This window comes from Phyllostomus hastatus, unplaced genomic scaffold, assembly GCF_019186645.2.
Source record: "Phyllostomus hastatus isolate PE091 unplaced genomic scaffold, TTU_PhHast_1.1 phas_contig_86, whole genome shotgun sequence".
Taxonomy (NCBI): Eukaryota; Metazoa; Chordata; class Mammalia; order Chiroptera; family Phyllostomidae; genus Phyllostomus; species Phyllostomus hastatus.
The window spans coordinates 71,492,615-71,511,551 of NW_025333977.1; the positions used below are offsets into that span (position 1 = coordinate 71,492,615).

At 37.5% G+C, this 18,937-nt stretch overlaps 1 protein-coding gene across 1 annotated transcript in view; it reads left to right on the plus strand.

Moving 5' to 3' along the window:
* Positions 1–320: 320 nt before the first annotated feature.
* The window catches only part of ZPLD1 (zona pellucida like domain containing 1), a 47,541-nt gene continuing 28,924 nt past the window's right edge, over positions 321–18,937 (plus strand). Inside the window, exons 1-2 of the mRNA XM_045851984.1 lie at positions 321–354; positions 3,281–3,394. Of these exons, the coding sequence (XP_045707940.1) occupies positions 321–354; positions 3,281–3,394 (148 nt within the window). The remainder of the gene's footprint in view (positions 355–3,280; positions 3,395–18,937) is intronic.

Below are 18,937 nucleotides of genomic sequence, written 5' to 3' on the forward strand. Positions count from 1 at the left end.
GCTTCTGCTCCGGTTCTCTAACCAGAGTTTTCAGGAAGCCCCAGTGGGACAACAGGCACCTCAGGTCGTTGCACAGTGGAACACAGAAGTCAGATTCTACCTTGTGACACACAGTTCCCTTGAGGTCTTTGAGCCAGATCAGAGCTGTGGTACTATGCCTAGCACTGCACCCACCCAGGAGCTGGGAATCCAAGCAAACAGGACACTGTGTTTTGTTGAGAGTTGAGTTTCAACACAGTTTCCAAATCTCAAGCAATCTTATTTCAGAAAAGAACTTTAGTAACTGTGGCAAAGTAGCACCCTCGAGTTTGTTCCTGTGAATGATACTCAGGTTTTCTATGTGCAGGGGAAATGGTGGAAATACGATTGGAAACAGGAAGTTTGCAAGCTAATAGTTCAACCTGTTGTTTTAACTTGTGGATGGGATATATATAAAGAGCCTCTCAAAGTCTTGAAAATACCACAAGCACTATCAATGTTATAGGGACCAACATGTGGATACTGCCTATATAAGACATGTGGGTGTCTTTTAAAAATGCTCTGCTTGGTGTATCTTAATGCTAAAATGCAAGCCAGTACAAATAACATTATAAATACAGTAACGTGATTTAACTAATCAGGACTGCCACTTATCCATGGGACACCTTTGTGTCAAGCAGTCTAGCTCCAGAGCATGTGGCTTGGCCAAAGGAGCACAGGCCTTGTCACCAGCTCTCTCCTTCAGATGTTCTCGTGCAGGGCCTGAACTGCACATTGCTGTGTGCTGGCCCTGAAACTAAGGTGATGATACCTTCTGTATGTCCAGACTATGCTATGTTCTAATCACCGTCTTGATTTTCAAATGACAAATCTAGAGAATGACTGAGGGGGGATTTGTATCCATATCTGCTGATATAACAATCAATATATTTTCTGTTAAAGCAAGCTGCTTTCTACTTCTACTTTCTTTTCATTAAAAATATTTATTAAGGGTTTAGTGTCCATGGCAGTGCTGTACGTCGTGCTCATAGGGCAGAGGCATACCCCTTTTGGACAGCCTCAAATCAGATCTAAAGCGGAAAAGCTAAGACTTGCTATTGCTGTCAGTAGGCTATTTCTAATGGTGTGAGTGTCTTGTCCATTTTTGGTAAACACATATGTATCCAGTTTAGTCTTTAATAATGATTCTCTCTTTTCAGAATGAAGGCTTTCTTTCCCTTTAAAAAAATAACTTTCTCCCTCTGCCCATATTATAACATGCATCTATTAAGCATATTGCATAAGAATTTGTTGATTCATTTTTATTTGAAACATCTGTTAAAGAGTCCATTATTTAAAAATCTAAAAAAAATAACTGGTGATAAATAGCATCCAAAAGAAATAACCACTGAATTCATTTAGTAACAGATATTTAGGTAGTTTATGTAGCAAACTCTGTCATCAGAAAGACTTGAAGTTGAATTCTAGTTCCTTTATTTGTTTTCCATGTCACTTAAACTTCCTAAGATTTATTTTTCTTTCTCTGTACCTGGAGTGATAATTCCAATATCATCAAGTTATGATAAGGAACATGAATGAGAGGCTATAGATAAATGTCCTGGCACATGGTGCCTTCCCTGTGTTCAGTGTGCACTCAATAAATATTACTTTTCTCTTATCAGAGAATATAAAACCTAGAAAGCATTGTAGAATAACAAAATAACTCCCCATTGAAAATTCCTGAGTTGATGAACCACTAGGGGTGGGAGACATCTCTAGAGTGAAGGCAACCATGTGGGGCTAGACTCTGGGAATGCGGGGCACCCATCATGAGAAGGGAGTGGTAGGGCTGAGACAGGTGTGTGGGGAATGGAATGTGCTGCTCAGAAACAAGTTGCTGTTTTTCCTAGTAGTCTTCCAAAGTCTCCAGTGGGGCAGGGATGACAATCTATCTGACAGGTCTTGAGGAGCTAGACAGTAAAGGTACAGGTGTGGCCAAGCCAGCCCAGGGCCCAGGTGGGCCGTTTGTGTAAGCCTTTTGTTTAGGAACTGCCCTGGGGGAGCAGAACTAACCAGACATGTGGCTCTTCTCCCAAAAGTCATTAGGTTTGTGCCTGAGTGGTATGTTATAATGCTGAAGGAAGGAAGCTCCTGTTTGTTAATACCTTTGCAGTCTATTTTTGAGCATCAAATCATGCCTTCTTTTCCCACATCCTCACCCAAGTGACTTCATTCACCATAAACTTGTTATATTAAAATGATGATTCAAAAGGAAGATTTATTTCCTTCCTTTGCCAAAGACTTGATTAATCATCCAAGGGCAGATCTTTAAGAACATCTAAAACATAATTTTCTTCCTCAAACCTCAAGCTTTTAAAGTACATTAAATTATTTGAACAAACCACTTACAATTTTATTTTATTTTTGCTTTTTATGCATAAACCTAAACCACCAACCAAAAAGATTTTTTTTTTAATGAACAGACTATAAGAATACATTGGGCATGCCTGGAAGATGTTTTAAAAACTTTAACAGGCCAATAAAGAGGTTTTGAAGAGAAAAAAAATGATTAAACACTAGACTGGTGTTTAAGTATTAAAGTCAATTTATATTTGTTTATTCAACCCACATTGACAACTTAAAAAATCACCTTGTTTTACTTTTTTCCTAAGAATTCAAGGTTTTTGTGTATTTACAGCAATCTTCCACACCCACCATTGAACAGCCATGGGTGGAACCACGGTGTCATTCCTCACACAGGGCTGGTCTGTTGTCCCTTTCGCTTTATTCCTGTGTGTCCTAACGACACGCAAACTGTCAGTCTGGAGAAGTAGCAGTAGTCTGGAATTCCTTTGTTGAGGGGAAATTTTTCCTGCTATTTTTTTGGTCATTAAAAGTATTAGAATACTCTGAGAACCAAGTTTTTCAGTGATAAATTCCTCTGCTTTTATGCATATTGGTATTTTGAAATGCAGAGTTGCCTCCAAATTGTTCGGTCTGCCTAACTATGCTGTTCTAATCTGCCAAGTACTTGGTTTGAGTTCTTCCTTTTTATAATAAACATTTTTTTTATAAAGTTGATGACTTATATCTAGCTCTTCTTTATATAAGCCTGGCTTAGTCACCCTTAGCAAACTGAAACCAGCCAAAATCTCTGCCTCATTATTAATAATTATTTCTTATAAGCATTAGGCCTTTAATGTGCTCCAACTGCATACATATAGTCTGCTTACCTCTCCATCAGTGAGTTGAGAACAGCCCTGGTCTTTCCAGCATGTAAAAGTGAAGGTGGGTGATGTCCACATACGTAACTCTTTTCTAGGTTTTGCAATGGAACAGATATGGTTGCTGTTGCTTCTAACAATTAGAGTGCTTCCGGGGTCTGCTCAGTTCAATGGCTACAACTGTGATGCCAACCTCCACAGTAGATTTCCTGGTAAGTCTGAGTCTAATCTTGTCTGGAATTGTATCTGAAAAGAGTTATTATATTTGAAAAGTAAATCATTTAAATACATCTGAAAAATGGGGTGGGTATACTAAGTGGATAATAACAAATGGCAAATAACAAAAGACATTTTCCTGGAATTGTAAATTATATCCACATTAACATACAAAGTGTTCATCATTGTTAATATCATTATAATGGCTGCTCACAGATGTGGGAAATATTGGCTAGTGGCAGAGGTTAAATTCATTCAAAGTTTGCCTAATTTATACCTTTTTTTTCATAAGTTATTTAAGACTCAAAACTGCTCATATACACTAACAGACTTATTTAGGAATAATAGTTAAGAAAATGATTGTGAAATATTATGCAATGTTTAAGAGATACTATTTCAATAAAATGTTGGTCACCATTAAAGTCCAAGGCCAGCTTTAGAGTACATTTCACAGCTACCCATTAATATGGTAACATATATGAGATTTTGTCCATTTTGATAGACACGTATCTCGGGTTCCTAAAATCTGCACTCAATGAGAGGTAATTGAATAATTCATTCAACTATTGGTTATCTCATATCAGATAAAATTATAAAATCACAGATCCACATTTCAAAATCAAAGTTAGTCAATCTGAAGCTACTTTTTCAAGTCTACCATGCAAACTGAAATCCCTTCTGCACCGTTTCATATTCTCCAAACTTGCTAGTACTTCTATGTGTGGAGCATGCCAGGGCAGCAACACACTTGCATAGAGCCCTCGGTAGGTTGTTACAGAGCTGATGTGACCCACAAGCCCAGACCTAGACTGCAAGTGCTTGGCATGTTAAGTAAAATATGGAGGTCAGGATAGGAATGTCTAAAGGTAAGTTCAGAAAGGTATGCTAAAGCAGGGTTACTGATCATTTTGAATACTGGAAATGATGGTGTTTCTTGTTTGTTTCTGTTTTATATTTTATTATATTTTGGAAAGTTTCAAACATGCAAAGATAGAAATTAATAGAAAGTATACTTTATTGATTATGGAAATCAATGATGTACTTTATCAATTATTAAAATTTATGAATTTTATATTATCTTTCTGCCCTTCTTACCACCACCATCTCTGGAACATGTTAAGATAAATTTATATGCATGCATATATATAATGCATGTGAAATAAAAAGAATTTAAAAATCATTATACTTCATGTGTATAATCAATAAACCTAACAATAATTCTTTAATATCATCTAATACTCAGCCATTTTACTTCTAAAACTGCACATTTGTTAATAAGTGTGTTAAATCTATTTTATTTATGACAGTTACTCTCTTTCCTTTGCTTTTCTAAAATGCTATCTATCCCTTTAAGTAATTCGGTCATTGGTTTTGTAGAGCTCTGACACTCGGGATCTAGTTAACCGCGATTCTGACAGGTCATGTAACTTGCTCCTCCTTTCCTGTGTATCCTGTAAACTAATTAGAGCTGGAGGTTTGAGTCAAGTCAGGTTCAGTTGTTCTAATAGGATTACTTGGTTTGTTATTTCTGTAATAAAAGTGTTTTTACTTTATAGGCTATAAAGAGCCAGTGAGTCTTTTTAAACATGTCTGTTTAAGGGTTTGACAAGGACACATTTTGTTTGAGAAAGCTGACATTGGGAAAAGTATAGAATAATATCTAGGGAGATTGAAGGCAGAGAGAAGTACCACGGAGGCAGTGGCAGTGGGAGCAGCAGAAGGGGAGAGTAAGAGACACTTTGTGGTGGGCTCACCTGCACTGGCACTTGAGGACTAATTCAATCTGGGAGGTGTGAGGAAGGGAAAACTAGAGGAACTTTTGAATTTGAATGACTGGAAGTTGCTACTGTTAACTGAAAACAAAAGTATAGGGCACTTGCATATTTTGGAAAGAAAATCTGGGTTTGGATAAAATAAATGTGGGGTGCTTTTAAAACTTGAGGTGGCAGCCTCCATCGAGTAGTAGGAAATAATCAACTTGGTTCTGAGGAGAGAACTTGAAACTGAAAATAGTTGTGTGAGAGTGGAATCCCTGTGCAGTAAGTGAACAAGAAGTGGGGGAATAGTGAAATGAAAGGTATGTAAATAGACTACTAGCTAAATAACTTTGGTATTGAAGGAAAAGGTGTAATGTGACTCAGCTATTTAGATGAGAAGAAAGGATCAGAGGACTAGAGACAGCTGAGTATATACATCAGTAAAGGGACAATATTCAGAGATTTGGAATACTAGTGAAATAATTGAGGTAATGAGAAAATAAAACATGGAACAGTTTTAAGGTACATATGGAAGAATTAATCTTGAAAAAGTGGTAGCTGTTTCCTTGGTTTAGGAGAGAAGGAGGAATAAAAGGTACAGTCAGAGAACTTGAGAGATGCTAATTGTCTTCTTTTTTTTAATTGTTGTTCAATTACAGTTGTCCCATTTTCCCCCAATGCTCTTCCCTGCCCCGCCCCCACTCCCTCAGTCAATCTCCACACTGTTGTCCACATCCATGGGTCCTTTATACATGTCCTTTGACTAGTCCCTTCCCCTACTTTACCCCATTACCCTCCTCCCTCTCCCCTCTGGTTACTGTTAGTCTGTTCTTAATTTCCATGTCTCTGATTCTATTTTGGTCGCTTGTTTGTTTTGTTCATTACATTCCTGTTATAGGTGAGATCATATTGTACCTGTCTTTCACTGCCTGGTTTATTTCACTTGCCATAACACTCTCCAGTTCCATCCATGCTATCACAAAGGGTAGAAGCTCCTTCTTTCTTTCTGCTGCGTAGTATTCCATTGTGTAAATCTATCATAGTTTTTTAATCCATTCATTTACTGATGGGCACTTAGGTTGCTTCCAGCATTTGGCTACTGTGAATAGCTCTGTTGTGAACATTGGGGTGCATAGGTTCTTTTGGATTGGTGTTTCAGGATCCTTAGGGTATAGTCACAGCAGTGGAATTGCCAGGTCAAAAGGCACTTCCATCTTTAGCTTTTTGAGGAAATTCCATACTGCTTTCCACAGTGGCTGCCCCAGTCTGCATTCCCACCAACAGTGTACTAGGTTTCCCTTTTCTCCACAACCTCACCAGCACTTGTTGTTCACTGACTTGTGTATGATGGTCATTCTGATAGGTATGAAGTGATATCTCATTGTGGTTCTAATTTCCATCTCTCAGATGGCTAGTGATGCTGAGTATCCTTTCATATGTCTCTGGGCCCTCTGTATGTCCTCCTTGAAGAAGTGTCTGTTTAGGCCCTTTGCTCATTTTTTAATTGAACTGTTTGTCTTCCTGGTGATGAGTTGTATGAGTTCTTTATATATTTTGGATATCAAACTCTTTTCCTAGGTATAATTGGCATATATGTTTTCTCATACAGTTGATTCCCTTTTCATTTTGCTGATATTTTCTTTAGCTGTGCAGAAGGTTTGTACTGTGATGTAGTCCCATTTGTTTATTATTTCCTTTATATCCATTGCTCTAGGAGATATATCGGCAAAGATATTACTGCATGGAATATCTGGCATTTTACTGCCTGTTTTCCTCTAGGGGTTTTATGGTGTCATGGCTTATATTTAAGTCTTTTATCCATCTTGAGTTTATTTTGGTGTACAGTATAAGTTGGTGGTCTAGTTTCATTGTTTTGTATGTACCTGTCCACTTATCCCAACAGCATTTATTGAAGAGGCTATTTTTGCTCCATTTTATGCTCCTGTCGCCTTAGTCAAATATTAATTGACCATAGAGACATGGGTTTATTTCTGGGCTCTCTGTTCTGTTCCATTGGTCTATGAGTCTGTTCTTATGCTAGTATTAGACTGTTTTAATTAAGTGGCCTTGTAATATAAATTGATATCAGATATTGTGATTCCTCCTACATCAGTCTTCTTTCTCAAAATTGCTGAGGCTATTTGGAGTCATTTAGGGTTCCACATAAATTTTTGAAATACTTATTCTATATTTGTAAAATATGTCATTGATATTTTGGTAGGGATTGCACTGAATCTATAGATTGCTTTGATCTCCATATTGAAGTGGGATGCAAAGGCTCACATGAAGAATGATGGGCAAGAGACTTGGCCAGGGTCTGGGATGGGTGGCCAAGCCTCATTCTATTATGGATGAAAAAAAAGCCAAAATGTAAAAAGATTGCTGAGCAGAGAGGATTAGCTGATGCTGTTGTTATGTACTTGTAAAAATAAATAAAACATGTAAATGAGTCATGGAGTGACTAGGACAGTAAAAGGAAAAATTTTTCATATGGTAAATTTTTTAAATTATGTTAAATCATCCATTTACAGCAGTACCCACTGAACACCTGCATCAGAATCACCCGGGCTAATTGTTAAAACTGTGGACTCCAACACTTCACCTCAAATATTTCATGGCAGAATCTCTTAGTATGGGCTGGGAATCTATATTTTAAACCCTACACATGCCCTGTCCAGATGGTTCTGTTGGTTGGAGCATTGTCCCCAGCATGCCAAGTTTGCGTGTTTGATCCCCAGTCAGGACACATCTGGGAATCAGCAAATGAGTGCATGGATAAGTGGAACAATAAATTCTCTGTCTCTCCCTCTCTTCCTCTCTCTCTTAAAATCAATTTAAAATAAAAAAAAATTAAACCTTATAGATAAGTCAAATATACATTTATGGTTAAGAACAACTGACGGTATTATTTTCTTGAGTCCATTATTCCAATTGATAGCTCAGTCATGTATTGGGGAAACATAATTAAAAACAAAATCTCTCATGCCCTGGCTGGCGTAGCTCAGTGGATTGAGCACGGGCTGCGAACCAAAGCATCACAAGTTCGATTCCCAGTCAGGGCACATGCCTGGGTTGCAGGCCAAGGCCCCCAGCAACCGCACATTGATGTTTCTCTCTCTCTCCCTTTCTCCCTCCCTTCCCTCTCTAACAATAAATAAATAAAATCTTTAAAAAAAATCTCTCAATCCAGAGATACTCTCCACAAAGACAGTGGATGAAAACACTTTTATCATTGAATAAGCATTAAACCAGAATGTGGTATTTTATTAGAGGCTGCATAAGAGGCTGCAAAGACAGAAGGAAATCTCACTCTTTCATACAGCCAAGTGATGCAACCCATTACGGATATGTTTTCAAGATAAACAATAATGAGTCCTGAAGTAAGAGGACTTGACAGCACCATTTGTCACATAGTTTATCATAAAATTACTTGGTAATAGTGTTAGCATATTGGCTTTACCCAGAGGAAAAATAAAATTCTCATCTCTTTACAAAAAGAGATACTTTTGCTATTTGGAGGAAGTATCTCCCTGAAGTTAGGCGCCCACGCTCCCACTGGGCTGCTTTTTTCTTTAATGCTTACATTTCCAAAAGATGCTTCCCAAGTCCTCAAAAAAGACATTTCTAGGTCATAAAGCTGACAAAAGTGCTGTCTAATTTTCCACAGGATTTATATATATTTCAAAGACAGGAGAAAGTACTTACAATGACAAGTCTTTTTTATTATTTTTTAGCATTATTCTACTACAGTTGTCCCAATTTTTCCCCCTTTGCCCTCCCCCACCCTCCCACCCCTGCTCCCACAGTCCATCCCCACACTGTTGTCTATGTCTGTGGGTCTTTCATATATGTTCTTTGACTAGTCCCTTCCCCTTCTTTCCACCATTATCCAGTCTTCTGATGCAGAGGATCTAAGGAAGGAATGGAGGAGAAGTCTTTTCCTTTATTTTTAACAGGGATAATTAAGCCTCTTTTTATTTGTATTTGACCTCATGTATCTTGGCACTTTTTGTGTTGTCTGGTTTAGACAACAAATATCCAAACTTTCTAAACCTACACAGACACACATACGCAGTTACAATTTAAAATTTATATTTATAAAAATATGAAATCCAGATTAATCAGATGCTCCAGGAGAAGCTTTAAGTTTATATAGGCATTATTATAAATTAAGTCCCCTTTTGCAGGTCATTAGCAAAAGAAGTCCAGCGTGAACAAATAAAGCCTAACGGTTCATTGTGCACACCGCCTTGACTCTACTCTTCCATATCAGGACCACCCTTATGTCATCAGGAGCCTCACAAGCTGCTCAGATGCTAAGCAGTGGGCTAGAATGAGAACAAGTCTGGTCAAAAAGAGGAGCTATCTAAATGCAAAGTAATGTTAATAACGATGAAAATGATCATTTTGCCCTATCTGACCTTTGCGTTTCATGACATTGGAAGTATTTTCTTTAATTTCCATGGCATTTATCCTTGAGCCAAAGGAAGCGCCATGGTCTAATTCATTTCAGATTTAATGGGATACCATTTAATTTTAAGGTAGTTAACTCTTGGCTTTCCAAGCTAATAGCAGGGAATAGCCATATGCCCCACTAACACTGTAGTTGTGCTATTCCCAGAATAAAACTCAAACCACAGTTGACTTTTAGGGTACAAGGAATTATTTGGCCAGAGTGAAATGTACAGATAAAATGCATTTGACCTCTGTGGGTACCTTCTGGAACTAGGCCCTTTTTGGGGGAAAATGATAGTTTATAAGGGTTAGCCTAAACTTTCAGGTCTGTAAAGAAGTCTTTAATGATAAAGGCACAATCAAGGAGAACTTATGCTTATGGCACCAACACCTTTGTGGCCCGATGCTGTTTTACTGTACGCTGACCAGTCATGGGAAACTGAGTGGAAGTCAGTGTTTCCTGACTTACCCATTTTGTATTCTGTTTAAAATATCATTAGCGAGGATGAAAATAATAGGTTCCACATATTGCATGCTAGTCACATCACATAATTCTGTCTTTTATTTCTTATAACAAACATACAACACTATATTTTTGAGAATTTTTGTTGGAGTTCATGTTTGAGCTGAACTAATGACATATGCCATGGAGCAAGATCTGAAATGCTCCAGAGAGCAAAAGTTTTGCAGGGTTTTTAAAATGCATTTGAAATTATGGAGGGAATGTCAGGAAGACAAAATCATTTTTAATCTTTATTTTATGATGAGAAAATTGAAGAACAGAATTTGCCTAATGCTGCAAAGTTAGCAATTGACAAAGATAAATAAAAACAAAACAAAACACCAACAACTAGGATTTTGTCTATCAAGATATTGTGCCTAAAAGTGAGTAAACTTTGGATACTAAGTTTAAACAATGATGTATACAAACAACCAAATAATCAAATTAAAATGGGCCATATACCTGAATAAATATTTTTGTCCAAAGAATACATATAGACAGTGAACAGGTATATAAAAACATGTTTAACATTGCTAATCATCAGGGAAATGCAAGTCAAAACCATGATGAGATATCATTTTATACCTGTCAGAATGACTATCAACAAAAAGAGGACAGCCAACAAATATGGACAAGGATATAGAGAAAAAAAGAACCTCTTTGCATGCCTAGTAGAAAACAGTATGGGAAACAGTATGGAGGTTCCTCAAAAAATTAAAAATAAAACCACTATATTATGCAGCAATTCTACTTCAGGTATATATTTGAAAGAAACAAAATCACTATGTCAAAAATATAACTGCACCTCAATGATTATTGCAGCATTATTTAAAATAACCAACACATAGAAACACCCTTACTGTGCATCAACAGAAGAATGGGCAAAGAAGTTGTGATATAGAAATGCATACAATATAATGCTATTCAGCTATTAAAAAGAAGAAAATCCTGCAATTTTTGAGAACTGGGGTGAACTTTGAGGGCATTATGCTAAGTGAAATAAGCCAGACAGAGAAAAATAAACAGACAAATGCTATATGGTCTCACTTATGTGTGGAATCTTAAAACCAAACAAGCAAGCAAAAAGAGAAAAAAACCCACAACTCGTAGAAAAAGAGACCAGATTTGTGGTTACTAGAGATGGGAATGGAGGGTGAGAGAATTGAATGAAAGTGATTAAAAAGCACAAACTTCCAGTTATACAATACATAAGTCCCAGGGATGTAACGTACAACATGGTGACGATAGCTGACACTGCTGTATGGCATATTTGAAAATTGTTAAGAAAGTAAATCCTAAAAGTTCTCATCACAAGGGGGAAAAAACATTTAAGTGAACACAAGTGTTCCACAGGAAATAAAATAGAAAACTACCCACTTAATCAATATAATTCATGAGTGGGTCAAGCAAAATGAAATGTCTAATTTTGTGTTAGGCATTGCTTAACCATTGCATTGTTCTGTGCCCAAAGATGAAGTTTGAGCAGATAGATAATGGAATAATTATCCTAGGGGATATGGTCTGGTCCTCTGCGTAGATAAGAAAGGCCGATTCTCCTGATTTCTCTGTAGTCGTGTTTTGGTCTTTGAAGCTGTGAAGGGGAGGCCTGCTTCCCACTTTGTACTTACAGCAATTTGACTGCAATTAGAGGACCAGATGAGGCAGAACTGACCTGGGCAGTGCCTGCTGATCACATCCTGATTAATCCGCACTGATAACGTGCAGTGGAGAGAAGAGCAATTAGTCAGCAAGTTCAATGACTGAATAATTCAGAGCCCTGATCCTTCTTTACTTTAATAACGAAGTTCTTATTGCATGAATTTTTCACTTCCTTTGCTTGTAGAAGAAAACCCACATGCTTTTTTCTTCCTGAAAAAGATGACCAAACTCTCAGCTTGGAGCAGCCAGTGTGAATACAAGTGTGCAGAATTTGCCTCAGACTGCCTATGAAGTTCTTACAGCACTGAAAACAACAGCTTGCCTTTGCTAACCAGAAACAGATGTGAAAAATGAAGGTGGCAAGAAACCTGTTCAATGTAGAGAGGAAAGAAATTTCTAACCAACTGAATTCTTTATACGCTGTAGCCATTTCATGTAGCAAAAAACCCTCAATATTGTATAAAAACTTAAGAGGAAAGTAACTTTAAAAAATGAGCTGAAGAAGCATGTATAGCATCTGTTCTCTAAGCACTTCTGCTTATGTAGTACCAAATATTACTGCTCTCATTCTACAAGATAGAAATAGAAATAGAAATGATGTATAAATTACTCTCATAATCTGATTAGATGGTATGTATTAGTTTTGGAATATCTACCAGGAAGTAAATTATTTACAGGTGAGGTTTCTACAGCACTACAAAGAAATGCACCTTAGGCATACAAAAGGGCTCCTCCTAGTGAAGAGATTTTGATTCATATTGTCAAGTTTGAACCAATGCTACTTTTAAGATACAAACTATGGATACAGGTACAATCATATTCATGGGAATACCTGCACCTGAACCTCAACAGAACCTTCGTCTGTTCACAATAGACTCACCCATCCTCTCCGCATGCCTCCTCCCACAGTTTCAGAGAGTGTCCCGGGCACAGCTGCCGCGGGAGGCTGACTGTCTTGTTCCTTCAGTTATTAAACTGCTGTGGTTTGCGGAATGGAGTAGGGGTGGGGATAGAAGATGAATCTTATTTCGAGTTTCGTTCCACATATCCAGATGAGCACTAGAATAGACTTATTTGGGCTCAGTCTCACCAAGCTCTTCATAAAATATTTTTCATTGAGATTCAACAGCAGTTAGTTTCTCAGAAAAGGAAGAAAGGTGACATACGTCCACCTCCTTCATGATGATTTCTTTCTCTCTCTTACTCTCTTCTGTCCCTGATTTCTCCCTCTTGTAAGATGTGAATCATACAAAAAGACATTTGCTGGGAGTGCTTAATCTTGCCAGATGGGATCCACCTAAGGGTCAGCTTCTGCCCAGTCAAAACATACGTATTTGTGATTAAGGAACTTAGCTGGTTAAATAAGAGATTCAACTTTGGTATCACCTGGAAGCCTGTGAAGAATGCACAAACCAGGCCGCACACAGACCTACTGAATCAGAATATACATTTTAGTAAGACTCTGGTAATACATATGCACAATCAAGTACAAGCGCTGGTTAGACATGCTACTCAGGATGTTTTGCTAGCTCTGTGTCACTACATACCCACTGTGCATATGCAAACCTCCGAGGCTGTCGTGCACTTGCTTGTTATTAATGACAATAGGGATCAGTGAATCTATCACTGTTTAGGGGAAAAAAATTAAAAAAAAATATTAATAATGAGGGAAGATAATTATCTCTAAGACTAATGCATTTAAAAATATTAGGTACCCGAAGAACTAATAAATACTTATTATGTCATATTATTTAATGGGTTGAATTTTCTTAATTAGAAGTCAGAAAATATCTGACATTAAGGATTTGTTTTTTTTGTCTGAAACTCTGAAAACAAGAATCATCTCAGGCAGTTGGCAGAGTACAGATAGGAAATATGAGTTCTGGATGAACAGTCCAGACAAATCCCTGTTAATCATGTACATAGTTTTTTGTTGCCTGTGAATCTTGGAACTTAATATTAAAAAGTTAGAAACCATGCATGCTGTTTGTGAAAGAACGGAATCAAGTATATGTTAATAAACATTCCTGAGTATTTCTTAGGCACTCTGGGAAAACCCAGAGCTTTCAGTGAGTTCATAATGTAGTGAGAAAGTAAATATCCATTCCTAGATATGATGCAAGCAATAGAGTAGACTCACAACTGACACTGATGTGAGAAAGAGCACAGGAGGAAGATTGTGGTCCATCAGGGAAATGGGGGAACATCTCATTAAAGGACAAGGTAGATATTATATTTTTGTTCTCAGCCTATTTTTCTTCTTATTTGAATGTTCTCATAGGTAGTTCATTTATTATTTTGTTGTGTATTATTGATATGTTCAGTATTTGTTGATACTGAAATTTATATTTTTTTGTTTTTTTCTGTCATCTAAATATTAGACTTGTGTTTCCAACTGCCTGCTGTACTTTTCTGCTTGACTGTCCCACATGCACACCAGCCTCTCAAAACAGGAGCTTATCTTTCTCCTTCCTGATAATCCACTCAGTCACTGAAGCTAGAAACCTGAGTATCGGTTTAACATCCCTTTCTCTTCATGACAGAATTTATTCAATTTCCTACAAAATTTAGCCAGTTGGAAATATTTCATTTCCTCCCAACAATCATTCCCAAACATCTCTGCCCTATCAAGTCATGGTTGTATATAATGCAGTATACAAACCTCCATTTTGTCATTATCAGGCTGCATTATAATCATCTGGTTTTCTTCTGTCTCCTCTACTCAACCATAAGCTCCTTGAAATAAAGGAGTCTTGTTAATGTCTTTATCTTCAGTCTAGCACAGACACTGCTACATAATATGTATACAATAAATACTTGGATTGAATTTATTGTTGACATGAAGTAGCATACAGTTTAGATCTTGAAATAAATAGAACCAATAGCCTTTGGCTTGTATAAAACCGATGGCACTGATTTTGTGTTTTCAATTCCTGTTCCTGTGCATCTCATTCTTTTTGTGCATTATACACTGACCCCCTGAATTTTTATCATACAGGTTTTCACTTTTTTTATGTCATTGGTGAGGCAACATTCTGAGTGACTGCACTGCAATGCCAGGCACACGCAGACAGCCCAATATAGGGTGTTACTGTGTTTGTTTTATTGTAGAATATGTGTGTGCAAGTTATTTGAATAATTGCATTGATTGGTGCCCTTATTATTCTTGATGATAATAAAAAATGTTGATATAAATATTCTGATATGAGTAAAAGCAAATGTTCTTAAACTTAACAGTATTGACATGAGATGAAAATTATTCAGTCTATCACAAGCTAGGGATACTTAGCTTCATTTAGATGCTATTAGTTCTAAGCAGTGCAGAACATTTCTTTATTTTAACCTGAATTCAATTGAATAGTGTGTTTTTAAAATTTCTACAAAAAGGTTGCCTTGGTTAAAATATCTAGGGAAAATGCCATTTTGGCAACATAATAGCACATAAACTCTGTAAGCATGCTTGCCATCTTAAACATATTTGGTATACACACATAGTATTTTAAAACACAAAACCCAGAAAAATCAAACACCTAAAGGCATTTATTCATTGATTTTTTTGTTAGCTTATATTCACTGGGCTGTTGTGTACCTGAGTATTGTCCCAGGGGATGTCACAATTCAGTCCAGGGACTGAATAATAAGAATGCTCAACAAATTTAGTTATTGAGAGCAACTGATAGTATCTCTAAAAAAATTATCTACTTTCAGCATAAATTGCCCATTGGCAACTTGAAGTAACATTTTTACCCCTCAGAGCCTCAAAAATGGAAACACTGTGCTGAATGGATGCCTTTAGCGACTCCAACCAGGAAAAATGTGTTCCTCAGAAGGGGCAGTGAAAAGTCTTTAGAAAACTGGGTTAGGATGGATTTGAACAGATCTCTTTTCTTACACTGCAAAAAGCCTTTAGTTTGCTGTCATATCTCCAAGTGGGATCAGCTTGTAGCAAATTCAGTTCCATTGCAGGGGTTACAAGTCTTCACTGACAAAGCAGAAAAGAGAAGAGAGCTACACATCTAGACAAAATAATTGCTGCCATTTGTAAAGCTGTTGTAAGCATCAACTAATTGCTCTCAAACAAAGGTAAAGAATCTAAAGCCTTCAGTTGGTTTAAGTTAATGATATTTTCATAACATGTAATGTTACGTATTCACTTTGAAACATTTATGATATGCCAAATAACGCAATACTACTTGTTCTCTATTTCACTGAACATAGAGAGTTCTTAGTGAACTGTGTAGTGGCTGAGAGCTTGATGGGACGTTGGGTAGACATTTCATTACCTTACAGAGACCATTTTATACAGAAGGCTTCCTGCAATCTGGCCTGTGTCCTTGTCAGTTGCTTTCATTCCTGCCATTTCTTCATTTGAATTTCAAATCCTAACGAAAACTGAACTGTCCAGCTCTCAACCAGCCTGAGCATATTCACACTTGTGTCATTATTTATGCTGTCCCCTCTGTGGGGGACACGATTTTCAGCCTGTGTAGCTAACGCCTATTGATATCTCAAAATTCAGCTCAATGCCGTCTTCTCTAGGAGCTGATCTTAACCAGTTAGTTTGGGTGAGGTCCACTTTCTAACTATCTCATTGCTTTCTGCCCAATCCTTCTGATGATGTGGGACACATCTGTCTCTTCTTATGCACTGCAAACTACTTGACAACAAGGACCACTACTTTGTAAATCCTCAGTGCAGCCTGTTTCTTCAGTACAGTATGTGGTTAATTAATTACTTGACAAACATCATAGTTGCCTGCTTTAATGAGAAGACTAATGGAAAGGCAAATATAAAAATACATATATGATTCCAGGGAGAAATAACAGCTTACAACACAATGGCATGATTTAGATTGGAAACCATGGAAGTCTTTGGGAAAAGGACTATTAAATATGAAACCTGAAGGAAGAGTCAGAGTTACTCAGACAAATACGGGGGATAGGAGCAGAATCCCAAGCAGAGGAAAGAACACTGGCTGGAGACCTTTTGTGTAAAATTTATATTAGGTTTTTAAATTTTTTCATCATAGTTTATTGAGGAATACTTCACATACAGTAAGATGCAACAATTTTCATGGTATATCTTGAAGTTTTAATATACACTCTTGTAACCTCTATCCAGATCATGATAGAAAACATTTTTATCATCCCTTAAAATGTCCTTGTTTCTTCTGTTCTAGAGGGTTCTACCCTAGGAGGTGACCACTATTCTGGCCTCTACCACTCAGTGTGATGCTTTTAAAGAACTTGAAAATGTTCAGTGAAACAAATGTAGGAAGCAAGGGGGACAGTAAAGAGAAATGAGAATGCAGAGGCAGGCAGGTAGCAGATCACAGAGAGGCCTGAGGATCTGGTTCAAGATTGGATTTTTGACCCAAGTGAGTAGCTATTGATGATCTATGCAAAGGGGTGACATGATTGGATTCATGTATTAACAGCTGTACTAATGACAGGGGTTAAGAGTAGAAATAAAGGAACCAGTTAGGAAGTTAATATAATATTTGAGGGGAAAAGATAATGGCATGGACCAAGGAATAGCATGAAGATGGAGAAAAATCAATGGATTTAAGATGCATTAAAAAAGATACATTTTGAAGTTGGTAGATACTCAATAAACCTTTGTTAAAATGAACTCTATTCTTTTAGTAAAGAAAATTATTTAGAAGTCATGATTGCCTTAAAAATTTAAAAATGAAACTGTCTATGACCCAGCAATTCCAGTTCTGGGAATATATCCAAAGAAACCTGAAACACTAATTTGAAAGAATATATACACCTCTGTCCTATGTTCATTGCAGCATTATTTACAATTGCCAAGATTTGGAAACAGGCTGAGTGCCCATCAGTAGATGAGTGGATAAAAAATGCCATGGTACACTTACACAATGGAATGGGACTCAGCCATAAAAAAGGGAAACTTTACCCTTTGTGACAGCATGGATGGGCCTGGAGAGTATTATGCTAAGTGAAATAAGCCAGTCAGAAAAAGACAAATAACATACAATTTCACTTATATGTAGAATCTAATGAACAAAATAAACTAACAAAGTAGAGGCAGACCCATGGGTATGGAGAACAGACTGACAGCTGTGGGCTGGGTGATAAGGATAAAAGGATTAATCAAAGGGAAAAAAAGAAAGACTCCTGGACACAGACAACAGTATGGTGGTTGCCAAAGGGAAACTCCTCTGTGGGGAGGTAGGAGAGGATAAAGGGAGGATGAATGATGATGGAAGGAGACTTGACTTGGGGAAGTAAACACACAATACAATATACAGATAATGTGTTATAGAATTTCATACCTGAAACCTATAGAATTTTATTAATTAATGTCTCCCAAAAAATTCAATTAAAAAATCATTGATTGGTCCAATTCTGGTCAAGATGGTGGCATAGATAAACATGGCTTGCCTCCTCATGCAACTACATTAAAATTACAATTAAAATATAGAACCACCACTTAGAACCATCAGAAATTCACTTGAGGAGAAGTCTCACAACTATAGAATTGAAGAAACCACATCCATCCAGTCTGGTAGGAGGGATGCAGATGTGGAACAGGTTGGTCCCACAACTATGTGTGGTGAATAGAAATTCAGGAGAGATATCTTGGGAGACTCCAAGACCAGGGTTCCAATGCCAGGAAGATAAGCCCCCATAACTTCTGGATGCAAAATCCAGCAGGGATTAGATAGGTAGAAGAATCTTCTGGAGTCCCAAGCAGTTCCTCTTAAAAAATTCACACAAGGACTAACTCAGACTCATCTCCTCTGAGCTCCAGCACTGGGGTAGCAGCTTGAAAGGCACTGGAGGCATACTGGGAGAAGCTGAAGTGTCTGGCATCAAGGCAAGAGCTGGGGGACAGCTTTTTCCCAGGTAGAAAGGCATACAGAGGCCATTGTCTCTTTTCTGAACCATTCCCCCACAAAGCCAGCAGGCTGGTGCCATATCTAACATTCCATTAACCTGGTTAACACTGTTTGACCCACTTTGGAGGTCCCCAGAGACTCTGCCTCACCCAACCTAGAGGCCCATTCAAGCTGCTTTTTGATATGAATGGCTGGTCTTAGTTCATGCTTCACAACATCTTAAATTCTCTCCAACAAACAACAGCCAGCCTCAGGAAGCCTCCATCCCCCATACCTCTGGCTAAAGGGGTCCCAGGTC